Source organism: Gracilinanus agilis, chromosome 4, assembly GCF_016433145.1.
Source record: "Gracilinanus agilis isolate LMUSP501 chromosome 4, AgileGrace, whole genome shotgun sequence".
Lineage (NCBI taxonomy): Eukaryota > Metazoa > Chordata > Mammalia > Didelphimorphia > Didelphidae > Gracilinanus > Gracilinanus agilis.
Genome location: NC_058133.1, coordinates 410,444,570 through 410,462,777, shown reverse-complemented (window position 1 = coordinate 410,462,777; position 18,208 = coordinate 410,444,570). Strand labels below are relative to the sequence as shown.

The following is an 18,208-nucleotide window of genomic DNA, read 5'->3' as shown; positions in this document are numbered from 1 at the left end:
TCATACCTTGTCTTCTTCAGGCTAAATTTCATAATTCCTCTAATTCTTCCTCAGAATATCTGTTTTTCATTCTCTGGATTTCTATTGCTTGGTCTGGACCCTCTCCTATTTCTGTGCATTCTTTTAAAAATCTGATGATCATGAAAGCACTGGTACAATCTACACCAGACTATTTACTGCCTTGGGGAAGTGAGAAGGAGAAAGGAGTAAGAGAAAATCTGAGTCCTAAAATGTCAAAAAACCACTGTCAAAAACTGTGTCTACATGTAACTAAAAAAATAAAGAATTTTAAAGTTTCTTAAAACTTTTAAAATCTGATGATTAAAACTTGGACATGCTAATGTAACAAGAGTCTGACAAATATTTATCATCAGAATTACTTCTTGACTCTTGGTCCTGTTTTACTATATCCCAGCACCAAAAACATAGACTCGTTGGATTTGAAACGGGAAAGGGATCATAGGAACCATAAGCATCATTTCCTCCAATCTACTCATTTTATGAATGAGAAATCCAAGGCTCAGAAAGCTCCCAAAGTTGAATATCTTTAGGAAGTTGGAGATTCAGGGTGTCCAATTATAATTAAACATACATAAATTACGAATGGGTATGAAAAGGTAAAATGTTTTAAAAAGAAAAATAATTAAAAATTGTTTATAAAAACTGATTTTTTTTTTACTTTTGACTCACTCGTACTGCAAACAAAGCAAAACAAACAAAAAAAAAACAAGAAAAAACAATCCAAACCAAACCAAAATTCCTATTTGTTCTGCAACATAAGTCTTATCCTTATATTTTACCTGAAGTGGAAACTACGAATTAGAAAACACCTTCATATTTCTGCTATGAAAGAAAAAGGTTATTGAGTAACATGACTCTTTTAGAAGACAATGAAAATATTTTTAATAGGTATTTTAAAAATCCAACTGCTGGCCAGGTTTTTTAAATAAAATCACTGCAGGATCCTTCCTTCTTTTCTCTTATTTTACTTTGACTGGATCAGGAAAAGGAGGGAGATTTCTGCTGCCATGGTTACTGAAACTAACCACCTGAAGTCTTTTTGTCAGCAGATGAAATGTTCTCTGTACAACTTTTGAGCCAATATTGCTCCATTGCCAAATTATTCTTAGGGTCGTGTTTATGGTGTCCTAGGATCTTTGTTGTTCATTTATTTCAGTTGTGTCTGACTCTTCAAGACTTCACTTGGGGTTTTCTTGGCAAAGATACTGGAGTGGTTTGCCATTTCCTTCTCCAGCTCATTTTTGAGATAAAGAAACTGAGGTTAAACAGGTTTAAGTGACTTGTCCAGCATCACTCATCTTGCATGTGTCTGAGACCAGATTTGAACTCAGAAAGATGAGTCTTCCTGACTCCAGGCCCAGGGCTCTATCCACTGTATCACCTAGTTGTTCAGGATCTTAACATCAAAATTGATAGATGAAAAGAGTCTTAGAGAAAACCTAATACAACTTTATCACTTAACAGATGAAGAAACTATGCCCCACCCCCAAATTAAAGCCAAGATTATGCTGGTAGTTAAATGGGAGAGGTTGGATTTGAACCCAGATCCTTGGATTCTAGATTAAGGATACTTTCTGCAAAATTGTGGAAAACTACAAAATACAAATACATTGTCAAAACATTCATCTTAAAACATCAATTCTTATTGATCTCAGATCTCTTTATTATTTGTTCTAGTATCATATTGAATTGTTTGTTACTGAGAATTATCTTTTAAAGTGAAACAGAATCACTTTGAGAGCAAAGAATTGATTTTAAAACAATTGATCATAAGCTATAGTCCTGGGCATGCCAGAAAAGGAATAAAAGAACTCCCAAACTGGGAAATATCTTACCTAGAGAAGTTGAGAAAATGAACATGCCGAGTGAATAAATAGGGCTGTTCTGCAGTACTTATATTTTTAATCAATTCCATCTAAAAAAGAAAAAAAAGAAAAAGGGTAGTAAATAGAATCAAATTAACTCAACCAATGGGTGTTATTTGCTTGGCACCTTTTATGAACACTCTTGGACCATATCAGCAGATTTACATCTTAAGGAACATTAGGAAATTCAAAAGTAGGCTTGCTACAGTATTTAGCATATTATCCCATGAGTTTATGATCCTGTGTCTAATTCAGTCAACTGCTACCATGCAAACAATTTGACAGATTAATTGATTGGAATGAGCTAATAAACATGTTGGACTGAAATGTAAGTGAAGACAGAATCTCCATCTCCCTGTTAAACCTAAATGTAGACAAGATGTTAATCATGATTTTATTCTACTATAAAGATAAGTTATTGAGATTTGTAAGAACATTTGAAGACAATTATCTGTGGATTTTTCAAACATGCAAATAAAACGATGTGATTCTTTGTGATTTTCTATTTAGGCTATAACCATTTATAGAGAAAATATTTTATGAAGTTCATACAAATTCCTAAACCTCTTGAGGTTAACCAGGCCATGTCTTATCTGGTCTGCTCTAAATTATAAATCACACTGATCTTCGTGGGTGGCCACTGAGTCATTTAAACTTTATTCTTCATAACAGCAAATAACAAAGTGGAAAGGTATTTCATGAGAGTGTAAATCTCTAACTTTTACAGTCTTCTGGAACATGTCAGGGTTCAGAAAGTGTTAAGTGAAATCTGTAAAAAATTCCAGGCATTCTTTTTATTCTTTGACTTCCTGGCTTCTTATTATGACTTATATGACTTCTTGCCTTATATTTTCTAACTGACCTCTTCAAAAACATACAAACTAGATATTTTTTAAAAAAAAGAAAAAGAAATTTATCTTTGTGACATTTGAAGAGCAATAAATTAGAATACATATATTCAGTGTTTAATAAGACCTTACAATTTAGGGCACCACAATTTCATAAAGAAATGATAAGAAAATATACATAAAAATGTGAAGTAGCTCTCAGACATTATCAGTCTTCCTTAATCATTTCATTTAACAGTTTTAAAGTAGTAGCTACTTATAGGTCCTCTAATTAAAATGTCACTGTACTGACTGAGCTCTTACATATATACATATATACATATGTATATATATATATGGATTATAATGGCTGTTTGAGTATATGTACATTTATTTTTTTAATTATGAGTTTCAAAATCTCTCCTTCTCCCCCTCTCAGACCCCACTTCTGAGACACTAAACAATCTGTTCTAGATTTTTCATGTGCAATCAAATTTCCATATTAGTCATTTTGTGGGAGAAAATTGGGTAAATATTTATAACGGGGGACCAGCCAGGACCTCCTAGTATCATTTGCCCTTAGGAAGGGACAAGAACATGTGGCAAACAGAAAGAGTCAAGATATATATGCTCAGCCCTCTCAACCCTGTTGGTTAAAACCATAAAAAGCAGCTCCTGATCAGTTCCTTGTCACAAGTGTAAATCACACTGAATTTTCATCAATAAAACATTAGTGATGTGCCTTCCAAAGCTTGCAGTATGCTATAGACAGACTCATTTTCTCATCTGGGCAAAAGCTAGGGAATCACAGAGAGCAACCCAAATTATTGTCTGCCTTATTATTCATGTCTCCTATATCCTTCAACTTTTTTATGCTCTTAAAGCTTTAGTTTTGTTTTTGTTATTCTTGGGCATTGATGGAATACTGACAAAACTGGTAATCTGGAAGTATGATTTGTTTGTGGCTTTGGATCCTGACATTTAATTTCACTGTGACAGGCAATTCCAGGTGAGGTTATTCCTACAAATGCATATTCCTAACTGTTCTATATCTTAGAGTCTTAAGTGGTTGTTTCTAGATGTTGAAAATAAAGATCTTTTTCTAAGGATTATATTTCACCTATTTCTAATGATGACATTTATTTCATTATTTAATAGGAATTTGGCTTTTATTTCATATTTTGAGGAATAGTCTTTGACACAGTCAGTACATGTCAGCAGCTGAATTTGAACCCATTTTTCCTGATTCCATTCACTATGCCATGCTGTCTTTTGGAAGTATGTTAAATATAATTTATCTTTAAGAATTTCAACACAGAAAAATAGTTCTTTTTTGTACTGGGATATATGTGTGGAAACTTATTCCAAGGGCCTCTAATAGTTTCTAAATTATTATTAATCAAATATTAGAAAGATTTCCATCAGCAAATACAAGTTATGATATCTGAGTTTCAGATGCAGGTGACATCAGAAGAGTCAGAATAAAGTTGCTATATGCCTGTAGTAGACTGAACTGAAAAGAAAAAAAATAACCACAAAAGAAAAATGGTTTCTTTGATAGTTTTCAACATCATTTACTATCTTCTCCAAACAAATGTCACAGTGCTAAGCTTGTTGGAAGAACAGTAGTGGTTGGGTTTCTAGAATAGTGTCATAATGTTCATAAAGCTGTCTTCTTCCAAAGAGAAATGGATTCAAGTTGGCAATGTACAGCTCTCACCAGCTGACGCTCTAAATTGAGTACAAAGGAGAGAACAATTTCTAATGCCCATTTTTATTGCTGTATTTCAGAAGAATGAAAGAATTTTAGGTATCATGTATTTTGATTTTGACACATCAAATGCACTTTAGTATTGCGCCATTAAATAATAACATCTTTATGGTGCTGATTGAATTGAAAATGGCCATGCATAGAGTTTAGTGCATCATATTCTGAATACCATTTAGTTTTCCTTCAAGTTCTCTGTTTCAGGCTCTCCAATCTATATGAACTCCAAATGTCACTCACCTAAGCTGCTTCCCCCAATCCCCCCCCCCCCCTGGTTCCAGCTACTTTTAGCCTGACTTTCTCCTACTGATGGTAACCTCAGTAATGGTGGAATCTTTCAAAGAAACTACCTTTCATCCTATCCCAATATCTTTATATATTACCCACAATTCTCTCCCCCTAGATTTATTAATTACTCAATTAAAATAGTTTTTTTAAATTCTAGTTTAAAATGTGACTTGTACTTGGAAAATGAAAACCAGAGAGAGAATGAACAGTTTTTCCATTTCTTAGCCATTATACAGGATTTGAACTCAGTCTTCTTAGGTTCCAGGTCTAGTATTCTTACCTATTATGTATTCTAGCTATAGTTTGGACCATGGGACTTGTAATTAAAAGACTAAAATTAGAATTCTACCTCTGACTTACTATTTTGGGGGTTCAGTTCTTTTTTCTATAAAAATAAGGAACATAATGCCTGACCTTCTCATCTTAAAACATCGTTGTAAAGATCAAATGAACTAATATGTGTAAAATAACTTGTCAAGTCTACAAAATCATTACCATCAATATAAATTGGGGTTGTCACACACCATTAGCTCAGGTGAAAGTTAGAGAAATGAAATCATTAACCACATAATTTAAGGCTTTATAAAAAAATAACCCCCAAAACTCTTTTCCCTGAAATACATTGATAATTGTGTCCATGGTAGTCACTCGGAACTTGAATTTCCTAAATAACAACCTAAATTCTTTTTTGTAATTTTGCTGGTACAACAAAAGATATCCATTGTCTCTGGCTTCATAAAGGAACTATCATCTTGCTTTTAATATTTTCCAGGAAAGTACAGTTTTTACCACTTCCATATACAAGTAAATAGTTTTGGTTTTAGTTGCTAATTAATAAAACACAAAATTTTCAAAAAGCCAACACTTGAAGAACTTAATTTCAAACCTTTTATATACTGAAAGAATTAGAGTTTGCAATAGAAAGAAAATAGAAGTTATAATTAATACATATGATAAAGCAAAAATCATTATATACATAATATATTATCTATATTTGACTCTTATTAGAAATAGTCAACAAACATTTATTAAGTACCTACTATATGCCTGGAACTGTGCAAAGCAGCAGGAATGCAAATACAAAAAAAAGAAAGGAGTTTACTACCTAATTGGGGAAGACAACACAGAAAAAGGGAAGCTGAAAAGGAGAGATCAAGGTTAAATAGGAATTGACCTAGTAATGTCTTTGATATAGGGAACTTCCTAATGAGGAAATTCCCTTGATCACTGAAAGATGGCACCTTCTCTGCTTCTAGAGTTTCCTAGAACACTGAGAGATTAAATGATTTGTTAAGAGTTACACAGCTAGTAGATGTCACTTGAATGCAAATCTTTCTGGTTCTAAGGACATCTCCCTAATCACACTGCCTCCCAGGTAGTTTACAATATATTTAAACAGATATGATATTGTTAAAAAACAAAAGAGGAAATAAATAGAAACAGAGAAAAAATTCTCAGTTAAAACCTCATCAGGACAACAAGATGTTTCATAGAAAATATAAAGAAACTTCTGGTCACCCTGTGAAAGATAAAGAATGATGTAATTTAGTTGAAGGAACATCTGAAATTGATCTGGAAAATGGGAAAGAAAAAAGCGCTAAAAATGAATAAAATTTTATAATGAAAAGAAAAAAATGACATGAATATGAATTCTCATTATGCATTCCACACCTTTACCTTCAGTCTCATGACTCAGTAGCTGCCTTAGCCCAACTATCCTTTGGAATGTTCTTTGGCCCCTACAGCATTTCCCAGGGAGGATCATTTTGGGACTACTCCCAGCAATAATGAAAACTGTTCTACTCTAGTCTGAATTCTTGTCCCATATACATGTAACTAGGTACCCTGTAATTCTGCAAAGCAGTTTAGATGAAAGGAAAGGTATATTTTAAAATTATATTTTTAAAATTTAAAAAAATTAAATTTAAAATAAAAAAGAATTAAAAATAAAAAGTAAAAAAAAAATAAAGAACAATTTCTAAGGGACTTCAAAGTTGATTCGTTAACTTGAAGAAGTTAAGAGTAAGGGTAGATACAGAATTTGGACTCAGAAGACCTGCATTTGAGTCCTGGCTCTGTCAGTTGATATTTATGGGGTCCAACCTAAACTAACTTTCCTAGTCCTCATTTGTGAAATTGGGTTGGAAAACACCATTATTGAAAAATAATATGGAAATAGAGCATCTGATGGAGTGCTTTGTAAATGTATAATATCACTTAGATAGGAGAGTTCTATTCCTATCCAATATGGGCAGAACTCAGGTCCCAGGAAAGCAAAACCATTATTTTTCACTTCCTTCCCAGTTCTGCAGCAATCACTGCAAAAAGACCCACCTGTAGTTAGCAAGAACGAGCCACTAGGTGGCGCAGTGAAATGGGCAAAGCCTCAGTGATGATGCTTTCTTTTCAGAATGCAATAAACTTTCAGTCTTCAAGGGAAATCACTTTCACAGTTATGATCAGAGGAAATAAAAATTTCATTCTTTCATGCCTTGTTACTTTTTCCATCTTTCTTTCCATTCAAACTACCGATCACAGAAGCAAAGAACCTTAGAATTGGAAGAGACCTCAAAACCATCTAGTACATGCTTGAACACCCATCTCCTCTACAACATCTATACGGTACTTGAGCATCTCTAAGGAAGAGGAACCCACTTCCTCCCAATGCATCTCTATATAGTACTTGAGCATCTCCGGGGAAGAGGAACCCATTTCCTCCCAATGCATCCCATTCTATTTTGCAAGAGTCCTATATTTAAAATGAGAGTGACTAACTGAGTGACCACAGACAAGTCATTAGCTTATTTGGACTACAATTATTCATATATAGGCATTGGAATAGATTGTCTCCAAGTTCCCTCTTAGATTTAAAATGGTGCAGATCTCAAGCCTAAATATGCCTTTATACCCACTGTTCCTGAGGTCCTAATACTCTACTTGCTACCAGAAAAAAGGTATATTTTAGGATGTTTTAGTATATAATAGTTTATACTTATTATTCATACTCTCTTACCTAGTTGTTTTTGATCAAGGATTTGAATGACTCTCTATTGACTGTCACCATGCAAATAGAAGAGAAAAATGCCTGTCACTCAGGACTGTTGTGAGCAAAATGCTTTGTAAACCTTAAAGCATATATGAATTTGAGTTATTATGAATATCATCATTATTAATAAAACAAATTGGCTCATAAGAATGGAATCTGGCATTTCATTAGCATAGAAAACCAATCAGCTGAGCTAACTATAAAGTCTCATAGGTACAATTCATTTTTCATTAGAACAGTAAGTCTTTTTTATGTTTTATTAGCAGCATTTTTTTCATCATAGAATTATAGATTTAGAGCTGACAGTAACTTCAGAGGCTATCCAGTTCAACCCACTCATTTTACCCATTAGAAAACTGAGATTTAAGTGACTTACCCTAACACACAAACATTGTAAACATTTTTAAATCAGTATGTCATTTTTCCTTTCTGAAGCCAAATACAAATCTAATCCCTTTTCTTTGTGACAGTCCTTAATCCTTGATAGCCACTGGTGTGTTCCTCAAAAGTCTTTTCTTTTCTAACCTAGTCCTTTTGCAAGGTGATTTGGATGCCTTTAACCATTCTGCTTGCCTTCAAATAGGTGTTTTGCATTTGATGATTCATGAGAGGGAGGGAGAGGCCCTCTAATAATTATAAGCAAATTTTGGAATATAAGGTTGAGGAACCACTATGAAATTCTTTCCCTCACTAATGCATTGCTGGTGCAGTTATGAATTGATTCTGGAATTAAAAACCAATTTGGAAGGCAATTTGGAATTATGCTCAAAGGGGCTTAAAAGAATGTATGTCCTTTGATCCAACAATACCACTTCTGGGTTTGTATCTCAAAGAGATTTAAAAAAAATGTTTGTACAAAAATATTTATAACTGTTTTTTGTTGTGGCAAAAAAACTGGAAAATGAAGAGATGTCTCTCAATTGGGGAATGGCTGAACATATTGTGGCATAAGATGATGATGGAGTGCTATTGTGCTATAAGGAACGATGAACTGCCTGATTTCTATAAGAACTGGAAAGACCTCCATGAACTGATACTGAGTGAAATGAGCAGAACCAGGAGAACATTGTACACAATAACTGAACCATTGTGGGATGATAAAATGTAATTGAATTTGCTACTGATAGTAATCCAGGACCATTCTGAGGGACTTATGAGAAAGAACGCTATCCATATTGTAGTGCTGGCTCTAACCTGGCTCTGTAAAGTGTCCTTTGCTTGAAGGGCTCAGTCTATTTCCCTTCAGTGTTTTGTCTCTAACCTGAGTATCCAGTCTGTGTTTCCCTGCTGCTGTTGCCTGCCTTAGTTTAACTCATCCTCTCCCTTGCAACCCTTGGTACCTCAGTGTTATACTCCCTAAACTTAGACATTCCCTTATTTCTCCTACCACCTCAATTACCAACCTTCATCATTGTACCTTCCTCATCCACTATATTGCCTTAGGGACTCACAAACCCTATTCACAGTGCCTATCCTCTATTCCAACCAGCTACTACCCTAGTTTCAGTCCCACATTACATCCTGCCGATTCTCTATACATCCTAACAAATCCCCTTATCTAAAGAAAGAACTTTGTGGGTAGAAATCCAGAAGAAAACATATGATTTATCACTTGTTTATATGAGTATATGTTTTGAGGTTTTGGTTTTAAAAGATTACTCTATTAGAAAAATAAATAATATGGAAATAAGTTTTGAGTGATGGTATATGTATAACCCAGTGGAATTGCTTGTCAACTCTGGGAGGCAGGAGGGAAGAGAGAAGGGAGACAACAAGAATCATTTAACCATAGGAAAAAAGTAAAAAAAAAATCTTTCCTTTTCATGCTGTGTTTTATCAAATGTTGAGCCCTGTTATATGTTGCTTACTTCATAGAAGTAAAGCTTTGGCAAATCTGGACATCAATAGAGAAACATCATCTTGCCAACAGAGGTTCATATAGTCAAAGCTATGGTCTTTCCAATAGTAATGTATAACTGTGAGAGTTGGACTATAAGGAAAGCTGAGTGCTACAGAAATAATACTTTTGAATTGTGGTGCTGGAAAAGATGTGAGATAGTCCTTTGGACAGCAAAGAGATCAAATAAGTCAATAATTAAATTAATTCAGACTATTCACTGGATGGTCAAATATTGAAGCTGAAGCTTAAATACTTTAGCCACATAATGAGATTACAGCACTCACTGGAAAAGACCCACCATCCCCTCCCCTCCCAGTGATTTTGAAACTCCTGTTGTCAAGGTACAAACCCAGTTCTCCATCTCCTTCTATCTACTCTTTTTTTTCTCATCACACTTAACCCAACCCTCTCAAAGACCCATTCTCAACATCTCCATTCCTTCTTCTTGCTCTCTGCAGTGCCTATTCATATGGCAAACTAAAACTTTTCTTTTCTCATTCCTTCTAAAACTTTTTTTTTCTCATTTCTTCTATCTTGCACTCCTGGACAGTTGGCTTTCCTGGTTACCCTTTCTAGCAGTTGTTGCACTTTTCATTCATATACTCTGACTCACTGGTTAGAGTGTGTGAGTCAGAATATTTCTTGTTCCCCATTGCTTCTTCCATACCTCTACTACCTCAGTCATCTTTCCTCCTTTGAAATTCATTCAAGGCATATTTATCACTCAATCAAGGTGCTGGCAGATGTTTCTTCATGACCTCCAGAACTCTCTTTTCTTGTTCGGTAAGTTCAGTGCCTTGTTCAAAATATTCCTCTCTTCTCCAATTTCTGACCTCATAGTAAGGGATTTCAACATAGATAACTGATATTCTCTCAAACAATCCTAACTTCCCTTTTCAATTTACCCATTTCTCATCATTTCCTCCTCCACCCTATCTCAGTATACAGAGATGCCACACCTTTGATCTTGCCATCATCTGCAAATGCATCACTCCATGTTCATGAACTCTGAAATTCTCTTATCTGATCATAATCTGCTCTTCTCGTCCTATCTTTCTCTCTGCCTTACAGTCCTACCATAACCACCAATCCCTCTACCTCATAATTCTTGACCAGGCCATTCCCTTTGCAGCTAGTTTGTACGGTAAATAAAGTATAGAGTCTAGAATCAGGAAGATTAGAGTTAAAATTTGAGCCTGTTATTTACTAGCTATATGACTTCAGGCAAGTTATTTATTCTCAGTTTCCTCAACTATAAAACAGAACTAATAATAGTATGTTTCTCCCAGAGTTATTGTAAAGATCAAGTGAGATAATTGAAAGTGCTTAGCATAGTACCTGGCACGTAGTAGGCACTTGTTAATTTGTTATTTACTTCCTTTCCTTTGTTCCTTAATCTCCTTCCTTCCCCATCTTGGCCCCTAGGTGAAGCAGATCAACTCTGCAATAATCTCTGCTCTTAATCCCCATATCTTCCTTACCCTTGTCCTGCCAAGCTCAGTCTTGGATAATTCTCAACATCTGCTGCCTTTCTTCCTATTCATATGCTGCTGAACTGAGCTGGAGAAAATTTTTTAAAATTCTGTTGACTGGATCTACTATACATTTATTACATAATCTTTCACTGTTACATACAATGTTTATTTTAAACCCTTACCTTCCGTCTTGGAGTCAATACTGTATATTGGCTCCAAGGCAGAAGAGTGGTAAGGGTAGAGACAATGGGGGTCAAGTGACTTGCCCAGGGTCACACAGTTGGGAAGTGTCTGAGGTCACATTTGAACCTAGGACCACCCATCTCTAGGGCTGGCTCTCAATCCACTGAGCTACCCAGGTGCCCCCTCTTACATATGATTTCACTGTGACCCTTTTATCTTTTTATACTCTCCTAAGGGATTCACAATTCCATTTACCAAAGCATCAGAGCATCTTTCTTCAAAATTTTTCATCCTTCCTCAAATCTCCCCTGGTTTCCTCTCTTCTGACTCTTTCAGCTGAGAGTCTTGCATCATTTTTCAGTGAAAAAAAGAGATTATTCATTAAAAACTCCCTTTTCTCCTTTGCTCTTTATTTCACATCACTCAGAAACCTTCCACCACTCTCTTCCTTAAATTTTTTTTAATAGAGAGGTGGCCCTTTCTCTCAACCAAGACAAATACTCTACATGGTAAAAGTAATCCCATTTAATTCCATAAGCTCTAGGTGACTGCTTCTTCTATCATCCCCACTCTTTCACTAATCTTAAATCTCTCCCTGGCTAGTGCTTGTTTCCTTACAGGTTACAAAAACGCACTTGGGTTACTCCATCCTCAAAGAAAGAAAGAAATTACTTGATCTATCCATCTCTGCTAGCTATTGTCCTGTATTTTTCCTTTCTGTCCATTGTGCTAACCTAGCTAACCTCTTAGTATCAATTCTAAGACAGATGAATGGTAAAGGCTAGGCAACTGGGGTTAATTGACTTGCTTAGGGTCACAACTGGGAAGTGTCTGAGGCTAGATTTGAACCCAGGATCTCCCATCTCCAGGCTTGGTGCTCTATCTACTGAGCCACTTAGCTGCCTTGGGACTGTCCATTTTCACTGGTTGTTCCTCATTCCTAGAATTCTCTTTGTCTTCTCTTCCTGAGTTTGTTTCATACCCCAGCTAAAAATTCCACCTTCTACAAGTAGCCTTTGCCATTTCTCTTTGAAGCTAGGGCCTTCCCTTTGTTGACTCATTGGTTGTATAACTGTATATGTATATTTTTGAAAATATATGTGTGTGTATATATATGTACATATACATATATATGGGTATATATATGTATGTATATGCATATAATATACATCTATATCATGTTTACACAGTGGTGTTTGTATGTTGTCCACTCATTAGACTGCGAACTCCTTGAGAAGAGAAACTATTTTTTGCCTTTCTTTATATTACTAGAACCTAGTATAGTACCCAGCATGTAGGCACTTAATAAATACTTGTTGGCTAAAGATTAGAAAGGATGCCAATTTCCTCCCAAATGGATAATATGGAATGTTTCTGCTTATCTTCTTGGTCATAAGAAATTCAGTGCAATAAATAACTGAATCAAACAAGAAACAGAAAGCTCTCTTCCCCTACTCATGGTGTCTACACCAAAATTGTTTTATTTGTCTTTTGAGGATCATATATTACATTGTCCTTTTAGCATATGAACTGAAACTAGATATTCTTCAATACCATTCAACTCATCATTAGTAATTTCAGGTAAAATTTTGGACTGAAAGATAGAAATAAGAATCAGGACCTGGAACCTCCAGTGGCCATATAATTTCAGAATATCCAAACCCAGTTGAGTAGACCCAGGAATAGTTCATTTGATGTAAGGACTTTTTGGCTTTCCAGTTTTTAGCTAAAGCTGTAAGTGTAATAAATTTGGAAAATAGAATGAAAGAAACCTTGGACTGAACAAATCCATCCCATTATAATTATTGAAAACACTATTTATAAAAAAATCAAAACCCATCTGAAAAGTTGATAATAATTACAAGAATGTAAACTACAAAATCAAACTAAGTTTTGGAATGATGGAAATTTCTTGTTCTGGTTAAAAAAGGAGAAGACATATTTTCAGTTGTTGGCATTCTTAGCCCAACTGTAGTTCATACAGTAAAAGGTGGTGAGCCTTTGATGAACACATATCAGGCCAAAGTGAAAAAAAGAGCTCACAGAAACCAATGTGTATGTTCAATGGAATCTCAACAGATATGGTTGACAGAAAAAATTTTGAAGAAATAGGAAGAGGCTTCCACTATCCTTTGCCCCCCAACAAGAATTAGCTCAAAAGTTCAAAAGAAAACATAGGAGATACAGATTGTAAGCTGCTTGAAGAAAGAAGCACATTATTCCTAGTTTTGTATTGCTTCACTGAAATGCATTGAAGTCTTTCTTTCATATATTTCACCTTAGAAGAAATACTTATTAAATGCTCAGAGTGCTGTGCTAGATAATGATTAAATAAGATAAAATATTTTAATAAAGTTATTTTAGGTAACAAAATTAAAAATAAACAAATTAATTTAAATTTACCAATTAAAAATTAAGAAAGATGAAATAAGATATGGCTCTTGCCTTCTTGAAGCCAGTTATCTAATAGGGGAAATGGATTGTTGTTGTATAGTCATTTTTTCAGTCATGTCCAACTGTTTGTGACTCCACTGGAACTTTTTTTTGGAAAAGATCGTGTAGTGCTTTGCCATTTCCTTCTCCAGATCATTTTATAGATGAGGACACTGAGACAAACAGGTTTAAGTGATTTGCCCAAGTTCACACAGCAAATAAGTGTCTGAGTTCTCATTTGAACTCAGGTCTTCCTGATTCCAAGTCTGGCACTCTATCCACTGTGCCACCTTGCTGCCCATAGGAGAAATGCAATGTTTTTATAGGTGACTATGATATAAAATATTTTTTTAAATTAAGCCATCAATCATCCCCAGATTAAACTGCTCAACCTAAGGGATCACTTAATTGTTCACTTAATTGGGGACCATGATATATACAATATAGTATCATATCAGTTCAACTATTAAGATTTAAATGTCCTGACTTTCATTTTTACCACTTTCTCTTTCTCTCTTGCTGTTAGTTATTGCCTCCTAAAAAGTTTGTTGAAATTCTTTCAATTAAGCCCTTTTTTTTTCTTAAAGGCAGCCAAAGGATCAAAAAAAGTAAGGGATCAAAATAATAAGAGCTCTTATTTCTATAGCACTCTAAAATTTACAAAGTGTTTTCTTTGTAGCAACCCTGTGAGGTTGGTAATATAAGTATTATGATCACTTTTTTATAGATATCTGGGGTTGCCAAGAAACATTGAAGACTCAGCTAAAGTTATGCACTATAAATTTATAGTAGATGAAATCAACATGATTTCATCAGTGAAACAGTTGTCCAAAAGCAGAGGAAGAATTGAATAGTTAGAATTATCCAGGGTTCATAGGCTCATAGTATCCCTACATATAGAACTCAGAGAGACCTTAAGGTTTTCTACTTCAATCCCTCATTTTACCAATGAGGAAATTGAGGCTCTGAGAGATTATGTGACTTGCCCAAAGTCACAGCTAGTAAGTGGCAAAGTTAGGATTTGAAATGAAGTCCTCTAGTTAAAAATCCAGTGTCCTTTTTCTTTTGACCATGTTGGTTAAGGATTGGGAGCTCAGAAATGGCAGGAGGTTGGGGTATTAAGGGAATTTAAGATGGGGGAGCAAGATAATCATTGAAGTAATTAGGCATGGGAGTCAAGACTGGGAATGGAAGAATATGATGCTAAAATGAAGGAGATAAGAAGAAAGAACAGAGGTCACAGTGAAGATAAAGAGGAGGTAGGATGTAGTTTAGAAAATAGAACTTTGGAATTTAGGATACTGGAAGTGGTACAGTTCTCAGTCATACTGATATATGTTGTGAACATGCTGCCATTCTGTTGGATTGGGGTAAAAAGCTATGAAAATTATTTTAACTGCAGTTTTTAGTTAAAGATGAGACAATATCATTGGAAAAGACATGGAAGAGCCATGAACTATGAGCTATGGAAATGGTCCTGATTCATTTGTTAGATTTGTACAAAAATTATATATGGATTACTTCTCAGAACCATGTTGCCACCATCCATTCCTTTTACCTCTCATCTTCTATATGTCTATCCATTGACTCCTTCCTAACTGTTGACAGATTCAAATCTCCTAGAGCCAATAAACACATACATACATATACATACACACAAATACACACATACAGTGATTGGGAAGTAAAATATTAGAGACAACTATTATGAGAAGAGAAATTGAACAAAAGAAATCAGATTATATTTTATGCATATGTATATCTTTTATTTATATAAATTATATATATTAATTTCTTGAAATCTGTTTCTCAGCACCATGACATTAAACTTCTATCTCTATGTCTCCACAGTTACCAATAATCTCAACTATTTTTATAATTATTGACTCTCCTCTTTGATATACTCTCTTCTCTGGGATTTCATAACTATTTCCTCTTTGTTTTTCTCCTGTGTATCTTACTGGTTGTCTCATTTTCCTCTTCTGGATCATCACAATTCCCTGCCATGAATTATGAATATCCCCCAAGGTCTCTTTGCATCTCTCTATAAATATTCACTCTCTTGAAAATCTTATTCTTTCAGTAAGTTCAATTATCATCTGTACTCAAATGACTCCCAGATCTATATTTCCAGCCTTATTGTCTTTACTAAATTAATGCTCTGTCTTGCCAATTACCTGCTGGATATCTCCACATGGATGATCCAATGGTATCTCAAACTCAATATGTCTGAAATAACTCATTATTTGCCTATGAAATCTATCATTTCTCTCAACTTTTCTGTTTTTTTCTTACAGGAACTACCTTTGTTCCAGTCATGCAAGTTTACAATCTCATCATCAGGAGTGAAGTTTTGGATGACCTGGTCCCCTCCACAAAATGTACAACCCAGAAAAACTCATCAATGGAAGAAGGCTGATATACTAGAGCAATGTTCCAAGGAAGAAAGTCATGGAACCAAATGGGTATTTCAGTAAGTACAGATAAGGCATGTTGTTGAAATTCAGAAAATCTCCAGTGTAACCATAAGATGAAGTAGTGCCTTCCAGATGAGAGGTAGAATATTGGGAAACTTTGCATCAGGAATATGATAAAATGGATTTCTGTATTGTCAATGTTCTTAGACTGGAATACTAGGGAATTTCAAGGAAGTAATCTTAAAGATGATTTAGTTCGATTCTCTTTTATTATAGATGAAGAAACTAAGGCTCAAAGTAAGAAAGAAACTCATCTAAGGTCCCAAAGATAGTCAATAACAGAGCTAGGGTTCAAATCCAGGTTATTTGCCAAAAAATCCCACATTTCTCCTATAACACACTGCTTCTAGGTGAATTTTAAAGTTTTAAAATCCAACATTTTATGATATGGATATATATGACTGATCAATTTGTTTTTAACAGTTTTTTTTATTTTATCGTATCTCATAGGCAATGTCAAGCATTGGAGACAATTATGAAAAATAAACTAATTTTCTGAATATTGAAAAACTAATTCCACATTGAATATTTATTAAAAGATCCTAAACTCTCTACCTTTTTAATAATGTATAATTTTTGTAGCTTAAACAATTGCTGAATTATTGCAAAACAAAATTAAATTCTAATGCAATAATACCTCAGATAATTCAATAAAAGGTGAATTCAATTTAAGATAAATGTCTTACATGAATATAGAGAAAAAAGTCAAGTACTTAATGATTGACACTTTAGCTTAAATCACTACTTATAAAAATGAAATAATCCATAATATGCTTTATGTAACTTCACCTTTATTATAAAACAGCATTACTTTGAAAGGAAAACCTCAATCCTTCTATTTTTTATTATTTATAATATTTTAACATTAATTCTATATTTTTATTATGAGAAAAAAAAGTTCCATATGTTTTCCCCAGGATCCCAGATCTAGAGCTAGATGGAACCTCATAGGTTTTCCAGTAAAATCTCATTATTTTACAGATGAGGAAATTGAGGCCAAGGAAAGTTAAGTAAATAGTGCAAAACTAAGCAAGGTAGTATCAGAAGCAGGGTTTTATCTCAGGTGTTCAAATTCTAGGAACAAATCTTTCCATTTTTTGAAAAAATTTTCAGACTCATCAAATTCTATTTCCTGAAGACTATTAAATCGAATTCTCAGACTGAAATGATGTCATAATGAACTTTGCTATTATACAATTTGCATTCTGTGCAGTGTAAGTCTATGATTTGGCTGGGAATAACCCATATTGTTTTGCTAATGCAGTTTTCTCCAAAGTGAACTCTAAAGACTATTTCTATTCCTATAAGGTCAGCAGTAATGGAATTTTACCATCCTGCTAACATTTCACCTCTTTTACTCCTTTCTCTCCCTTTAATGATCTTTTCAGTATACTGGTCCATTAACTATATTTTTAAAATGAAATACCATTTTCTTCTTAATGGTAGTTGTCTACTAGTGAGTAATGGAGGACTGGATTTGATACAGCCTTAATGAAGAACTGAAGTGATATTACACTTTGAAAGTGCTAAATCATTCACTCAAAACATTTTAGCAAGAATATTTGCCAACAATTATAGAGGAACTTAGGCCATGCCACTTGTAATACCCCCCCCCCCCCTTCACAGGCTAAAAAAGCCAAATACATCTTAATTATTTCATACATGAGCAGAAAACGTATACATTTCTATAAAAAATTAGTTTCCTCTGCCCACTTTAGGTTAAAATTGCAATTTTTCTATTTGGTTTTGTTGTTGTTGAGTGTTTGTTTTTTGCCTTTATCTTACAAGAAATAGATGTCTATACACATGACCAAGGAGAGGCTCTCTAATAAGGACATGAAATAAATCATTTAAGGCTTCCATTTGGCTTCTTGTGACCTTCCTCTAACTCTTTCCACCACCTACTCCCTAACCTATCCCCCCTC

General features: G+C 34.4%; 1 protein-coding gene across 1 annotated transcript in view; it reads right to left on the bottom strand.

Moving 5' to 3' along the window:
• UST (uronyl 2-sulfotransferase) overlaps positions 1–18,208 on the bottom strand; it is a 402,158-nt gene that overhangs the window by 151,889 nt on the left and 232,061 nt on the right. Inside the window, exon 4 of the mRNA XM_044671645.1 lies at positions 1,857–1,936. Within this exon, the coding sequence (XP_044527580.1) occupies positions 1,857–1,936 (80 nt within the window). The remainder of the gene's footprint in view (positions 1–1,856; positions 1,937–18,208) is intronic.